The 7,880-nt window shown below is 25.0% G+C and overlaps 1 protein-coding gene across 1 annotated transcript; it reads right to left on the bottom strand.

Moving 5' to 3' along the window:
• Positions 1-665: 665 nt before the first annotated feature.
• On the bottom strand, positions 666-2,607 carry LOC101493000 (uncharacterized). Its single transcript, XM_004503043.4, has 5 exons — positions 2,419-2,607; positions 2,214-2,326; positions 2,025-2,097; positions 1,614-1,745; positions 666-1,202 (listed from the first exon to the last, which is right to left on the bottom strand). The coding sequence occupies exons 1-5, from the start codon at positions 2,459-2,461 to the stop codon at positions 943-945; spliced, it is 621 nt and encodes a 206-aa protein (XP_004503100.1). The 5' UTR covers positions 2,462-2,607; the 3' UTR covers positions 666-942.
• Positions 2,608-7,880: the final 5,273 nt, after the last annotated feature.

Raw genomic sequence — 7,880 nt, 5'->3', positions numbered from 1 at the left:
TTTAATTTTAAGTGACAATTTGATATTTTATGTTTTAAAATGCCAATAATGTTATCATTTATTTTACAAAAATTCATAAAATTCATCAAAATCTTCAAACAAATCCCATAAAATTAATTACCATCTTCAATATAATACAAATTTCATCAAACGAATAACTCAAATATTCAAATAAACTCATATTTTCATCTTCAACAATATCAAATTCATCAAAGAAAGAATGAAAATATGAGTTCATTTAAAGATTTAAGTTATGAATTTGATGAAATTTGCATTATATTGAAAATGATAATTAATTTTATGGATTTTGTTTTAAAATTTTGATGAATTTTTTGTAAAAAAATGATAACACTGTTGATATTTTAAAATATAAAAGATCAAATTGTCACTTAAAATTAAAATAAATGATCAAATCAAGAGACAAAAAGATAAAGAATTGAATCATTAATTGAAATTAAATTAAGTAACCACGAATGCTATTTAGCCAAAAATTTATTAAATCTATATGAAGTTACTTGTCAATTATATAATATGGAAAATTTGAATTTTTGCTCAACATTTTTATTGTATAATTAGTGATTGGACTACTAACCTACTCGTTGAATTTGCAACATGATCAATGGCCGGGTTGATATGAAATGCCACGTTCTCTTTGATAAAAACAATAAAGATCAATATTTAAAGAGAAGTATTATTAAAATATAAAATTTGACATAAATATAATACATAATATTTTATAAAAATTAAAATATGATTTTCTAAAAGAAAAAATAAACGAAAAAAATTTCAATGACTAGCTAGGAGGAAATTTCAAATTAACTTTATACTACAAGAAACACTATGACTTTTTTTCTCTCATTACATTTACGCATCTTTGGTATAAAGTATCAAGCCTTAGTGTAGTACAAAATTGAGGAACATAAGCATTGCAATGAGTTGAATTCAACCTTTGGTCCTAATAATTGTAATGGAGCCTCTACCCCTAGTGTGAATCCTTGTAAGTGCTGCCACTTGTTTTCCTGAAATACCATAACCACTGTTTGAAATGCATGAATTTGTCATTGAGTTCCCCACTGGGTGTGGAATTGGCTTTGATGGATTCATCATCATTTGCTCATTTATATCTTTAAGAGTTGTTTCCCCTTCAATTCCTCCAGGCTTCACCAACTCAAATGGATAAGCTATTTTCTTCCATTGTGCCCCTATTTACATCAAAAACATAATTCTATAAAACTACACATTTGACTCGTCAACAATTAAAGATAGATAAGGCTTTTTATTTTTTTCATTTTTTAAAATTTGATTTGATATTTTCAGAAATTATAAATATGTTAAATTATTATTTTTATTGTTACTGAAAAATTAAGATACATTTTACCTTGCTAGTTTTCCAACTTTTCTCTATTACAACTATTTTTTACATATTACACTTTCATCTCCTTCTTAGCAATTTAAAATGAACATTAATTTTAAAATATATATATATATATAAACTAAAAATGTTTTTAGAAAATAAATAAACTTAAAGGTGTGTGGAATAAAGAGAAAAAATATATAAAATGAGGAATCAAAGTAAATATTCTTGTGTTAAAAGAGTAAAAGAGGTGTTGTACTTAAAATTGAAGCATCATTTTCATGTGATTCTGTAGATGCACAACTCCTCTGAGGTGAATCATGTTTGACTCCAGCTGCATGTGGATGATTTTGTAATGATGATAGGTTCCTATTGCTGATTTTTTTATTTTCTGTAAAGCAAAAAAAATCAGTGTAAGTGATGTGTATGTTTCAATTACTTCCAATACTACAAAAATTAGAAATAAATTTATAGGCTATAGTTAAAATGTCATGTTTGACCCAAAAAAATGTTAGGTTGGTCATTTATTGCAAATTCTTAACTCTTTTTATATGAGCAGAATCTATAAGCAAAGGAACAGAGAGAAAAATTGGATCAGATTAATAAAAAGAAAATATGAAGCATGAGACATAGTAAGAGTAAAAATATACAACTACAAATGTATATATACCTTGAAGCATTTGGGATGTGGCGGAAGAAACTGTTGGAAATAGATCTTCGTGATCAATCATACATTGGTTTTTCTGTAAATAATTAAATATTTTATAAAGTTTCAAAATAGTTTGACAAAATAAAACAAGGCAATAAAAATTGATCAAATGTAAATTAAAGAACATGAAACCATGCATAGTTATACAACCTTTTGATCTTGAGGGTAGGATGGTAAATTATGTTGTTTGCACCAAATATCCCAACCAGTAATTGCATCTTCAAGATATCCACTAGAGGTATCAAATGAAAACCAAGACTCAGCTGAAAAAACATCATAGAGGAAAAATAAGCATACAAATATGAAATATGACAAATGAAAAATAAATAAATAAATAAATTGCAAGCATAAATACCATGAGTAAAATCTGAATGAGTGAAACCAATGTCCAATTCCATGGTGAAAAGGTAGTGTTAACACAAGAAATTGTGAGTGGAATGATTCAGTGATGAATGTTTCTAGTACACAGAGGTTAACAAGAACTTTCATATATGTGAACAAAAAGACTACAGTTGTTTCACTAAATTATTGTTATGGGCCCCTTCTAAGCTCTGAAAATACACACCTACCTAACCTTGCATTAATCAATTTAATGTAATCAAAATATAATAAATGGGCCACATTAATTAGAGTGTTGAATATGCAATGTGATTACTACTTGATTAAATTTTTTGTCTGATTATTTTGAGGTAGGTCTTTAATTGCTCATAAAAATTAAATCAAAGCTTTAAATTTTTGTCACCTTCTTTGGATTATGCTGCTTTTTCTAGGGTGGATGCTAGAAGCAACGATTAGTGTGACATCATATAAGATTGAAAGGTAATGTACCTAGAGAGAAAGAAAAGAAAAAGATTAAAAGGTGACTTTGATTTCAACCATTTTTCAGAACATGTTTCTTTAATTCTTTGTTCTAAAGCCCATGTTTCTTTAAAAGGTGATTTTGTGTTTGTTTTTTTTTTTTTTTTTTTTCGAGAATTGATATACAGGTCAGTATCAATTGTTGGGCATAGAGAACACGGAACAACAACATGTCAAATGTTTTAAGATCTCAAAAAAGATTTTGACATCACATATATATCTAAAACATTAAGACAATGAGTATATGAGTCACTTATTTTATATATTCAATATTTTGTTCAGTCATAATTGATGTAAGACTAACCACTCACACTTAAATTAAATATTTTTAACTCTTTTCCTTTTTATTTTTTTTTATTTTAATTTTTTGGTTCTCAAGATGATACGATCTTTTGACAATTTAGAATTCAGTCAGAAGATAAATAAAATCTAATTAAAAATTATTCTAGTAAGTATTCTAACTTAGATTCTTTCGAAAAATTTATTTTTAATTAAAACTTATTAATCATTTGAGTTCATTCAAATGATTTTCTTGATAATATATTTTTTAAAATATTTTATAACAATAACTAATAATTAGAGATAACTTTTAGCAGCTTGAAACGAGTTAGTCCGCACAAAAGTTGAATATTATTATAATATCGATGAGATGGTGGTATAATGTTTTTTTGGGTCAACATATGTTGGTATAATGTTGAATTAACATATTATCAAAGGTGGAAGATATATAAGCAAAGGGGACAATAGAAGGGTAGTTTCCCAAAAGAGATTCGAAGTATCACTTTCTGTTTTTCTAATTCGCTACATATCTTTTCTTTTTCTATGGCATAGACTTTCAAAGCATGCGTGAGTAGTGAGTAGTGAGTACTATTTTCTTTACCTTATTGGGTTACTTCGTTTTCATTTGTATAATAATATAGTTTCTTCTTTTTTTTGTTCTATATAAGACGATAAGGACTAGTGAAGCTACCGAATACTTTGGCTTTTGTAGCTTTTCATATTTCAATCTTGATTTTTATTTTTATTTTGTTCATTTACGCTTATTAGTAAAAGGACATATGAACTCATATGAGTCGCACATGCTTTTATCATTGTTAAAGATTATTATTGTTATAAATGTAATTTTTGGAAATGATCGAGTTTGTTTTTGACACGTGAAAATGGGAATATTTATTTAAATATTCTTTTTTAAGAGAAAAAAACTTTGGTGCAGTAGAAAGTTTCATTTCAGAGATATGATCATTTAAACGGTCTTTAATTTTTTTTCTTTATTTTAATATTTAATTTAATAAATCAAAAATAATAAAAATATTTTAAAAAACAAATTATTATTACTAGAATTAAATAAAATACATTAAATTAAAGAAAAAAACGGTTGAATAGATGTGTCAAAATAAATTCGGTGTTATATTATTTTAATAATTATTTTTTATTTATATATAAATTTAAGTTATTTTAACAACTTTCTCTTAATAAAAACACTAATAATAAAAATAACTATAATAATAAAATAATAAATTATATTAATAACATCAAACAAAATAAATTAAATTGAAGAGAAAAAAAAACACATCAAGATTAATGCACTTGAATGGATGTGACAAAACAATTAACGTGTTGTATTATTTTATTAACTTAATTTTATTTTGTTAACAATTCTCTCCTAATTATTGTTAACAAAATAAAATTAAATTGTTGATTTATCTACAAAACAGAAAAGTAAATTTTGATTTTCTAAAATTTTAATTTTAATTAATTGAACTGATTATAACTATTACTTATAGATTATTAATATATCCTATTTTTAATTATTAAATAGTTAAATTGTATTATTTTTATTTTGATCGTAAGCTAAACTGTATAATTTTGTTTTTGACCGTAAATTAAATTGTGTAATTCTAATATGTATACTATATTAGATTTGTTCAATTTTTTCGCAAGAAAACTTACCGTCACAAATTATTTCCTTATTTTAAAAAAACAATAATCCAAAATATGAAAATTATAATAGCTTTCAAAATTTGATAAGATTAAATATGGAAACCAATAGGTTCATTGTAGTTGTTTCATTTGGGAAAAGGATTTTATGGGAAATTATTTTATGAGTTCTTTTTTTGTGTGCTTATTTTACAATTTGCAAAGTGTTTGGACACTTTTTATTAAATAAAATATTTTAATTTGGATTTGGTAAAAAATACATAGACTTAATATTGAAGGTCAAATATCATTTTTCATATTTGTTTAGACACTATTATCTCTTGATGAGCAACCAACTCAAAAAAATTCAAATATTTTGCTTGAATTTTTCTCGATTTAGACATGTTACAAAAGTTGAGAGATCGCATTCTTGTTGAATGTGAAAGGTATGCATTTTTTTTATTTACATTGATTATAAAAAACTATCATTATTTTGTGAATCATGTAAGATTGTTGGACATTTGATAGACAATTGTCGAAAAAATTATGATGGTCATGGAATTACTCTATTTATTAAGGATATTGTAGTTGCTAAGAAGTTGGTAAATAAGTATGTTCCTAAAATATTGTTGTTTTGGACAATGACAAAACTGAACATACAAACAAATATATTCAAGGTAATAATAGTATTCATTGTGTTATTAAGTCTCTTTTTATTGATCATATTATCAACATTGATCTAGGAGGTATCACTTTTTTTCAAGAACTTTCCTTGTCGAGTGAGAAAAAATTTGATAAAAATCATGAAGAAAGCTCTGACTCGGACTTAGTTAATCTTGAAGAATAAAAAATTCAAGAGATTCTTCAAGAATTTGACGTCTAGCCTACCCATGGTCCTAAAAATGTAATTTGTGATGTCTTTTGTTCTATCATATCTAATTCAGCTATCATAGATTATCTACAATATGATCATCAATATCCATATATGTGTATTATTGGTTCTTGAAGTGATCCAATGTTAGAGGATAACAAAGTTCAAAATCATCACATCTCCTCTGATTTGGAAGTCAACTCAAAGGCTATGGTGACGAGTTTGACATATCTCAATATTATTGTTACTGATGGTAATTTACATCATAAGATTACTCATGACTTAGATATATTGTAGAATTTAAAAAAAAAAATAGAAATATTAGTGAAACAAATCATAGATATGACAAGAAGACAACAAATATTTGTTTGCCGAATCACTCTATTGTTGGTGAATAACCTTTTACGAAGGTGGTTTTTAAGAAAAAAAATACGCAGAAGGACACTAATTTATAATTTTTACAAAAGGTGCAAAAACTTGACATGATATGAAGATTATTTTTAACACTTTTTTTTATTTTTTCTCTCTTTTCTTTTCTAAATTAAGTTTATATCCATGAATTGTTTTTTTTTTTTAAATAAATTTTTAGATTTTTTTTATATAAATATACATCCTCTTTTTCAAAAAAAAATCTAACCATTATATCCTATATTGAAAAATTTATACTAAAATGCCCTTTATTTTTTACGACAAATAATTTTTTTATCTCTAGAGGTCGCATCTCCGAAATGTGAACATCTATAAACTTTAATTTTTATTTTTTAATTGTAGGTCTCATCCTCGAGATGCGAACATCTATAATTTTTTTTTTTAATATGATTAGGTCACATACCCGACCATCTATAAATTTTAATTTTTTTTAGTAGACGGTCGCATCTCTATTGAAAGAAAAAAATATCATTGGGTGGTCGTAGGACGGAAATACGACCATTGGAGGTCTAAAAAAGTATAATATTTTAATATATAAATTTCAGTGTAAGAAATATTAGTTGGATTTTTTTAAATGGAATATAATAATAAAAAAAACCAATTTAGTTAACTTAAAAAAATATTAATAATAAAATTATATTTCTTTTATAATTATGTAAAAGACAATTTTTTATAATTGATTCAGTTGGAGGGACAAGTAATACGCATGGATTTCACGACGTCATTATTGTATTAAGGTAGAGAATATAAAGTAAAAAAGTTAAAAAGTATTTGTAAAATGTTATACGAATATAAGTTAAACGCTGGAATGTAATTTATTTATTTGCTCTGGTATTAAGAAAACTTCATCCTTTATGCATCGATGACATAAATCTTTCATGTGTTTGATTTGTACAGTAAATTTTTTTAACAAAATTTAAACAATAGTTTATAATTATTTATCATTATTTTAATCACATTTTTATTATAGAACAGATTTAAGACACGAATATAAATTGTATTAAGCAAAAGAAATTAAATTCATACAAAATAGTTAATTGAGGTTCGAAATTATTTCTAATAAAGAGAATTTATGAAGAAAAAAAATAGATTAAAAAATTAATAAATTATGTATTTTTTTTAATTAATATCTTTTTAAAACGTGAAATGACACTTTCTAAATGAAGATTGTCTATTCGCGAAGCAACCACAACACATGAACACTTTTTTTAAGAAGCCAAATATTATTAATTGATGTACTAAATAAACAATCTCGGTAACTACACAATACAAAATTAAAAAACATGTAAATTAAACTCCAAATTTGTGTTTCTTGAGATATCATTAGACATCACCAATTCCTTGCACAAGCTCCTGTTCAAGTCTGCATAATCCACACCAGATTCTATGGATTCAACAGGCACACCACACTTGCAACAAAAGTTATTTGAGTCATGTTAGAAAATAGTAGTTTGTAATACTACATATTATTAATTAAATGAGTTAGTTGTAATTCCTTTGTGAAGTTAGTTAAGGATTGTTAGGAAATAGTTGAGTTAAAATAGTGCTGTGTATATTATGAAGTTATTCAATCAAGTTTTACCTATTTGAATGAATGTATGTTGTTGTTTTAAAAAAAAAGAAAAAGATTGTTCTGATAAATTTATTACTGACGGGTTTATACGTTGGTTTGGTAAACTGAGAAAATATAAGCATAATTTAAATAAAATACACAAAAAGATAAATAATTGATCCTGCAGAAA

Source organism: Cicer arietinum, chromosome 6 (assembly GCF_000331145.2).
Source record: "Cicer arietinum cultivar CDC Frontier isolate Library 1 chromosome 6, Cicar.CDCFrontier_v2.0, whole genome shotgun sequence".
Classification (NCBI taxonomy): domain Eukaryota; kingdom Viridiplantae; phylum Streptophyta; class Magnoliopsida; order Fabales; family Fabaceae; genus Cicer; species Cicer arietinum.
Note: the sequence above shows the minus strand (reverse complement) of the source record. Positions and strands in the feature narration are given on the sequence as shown.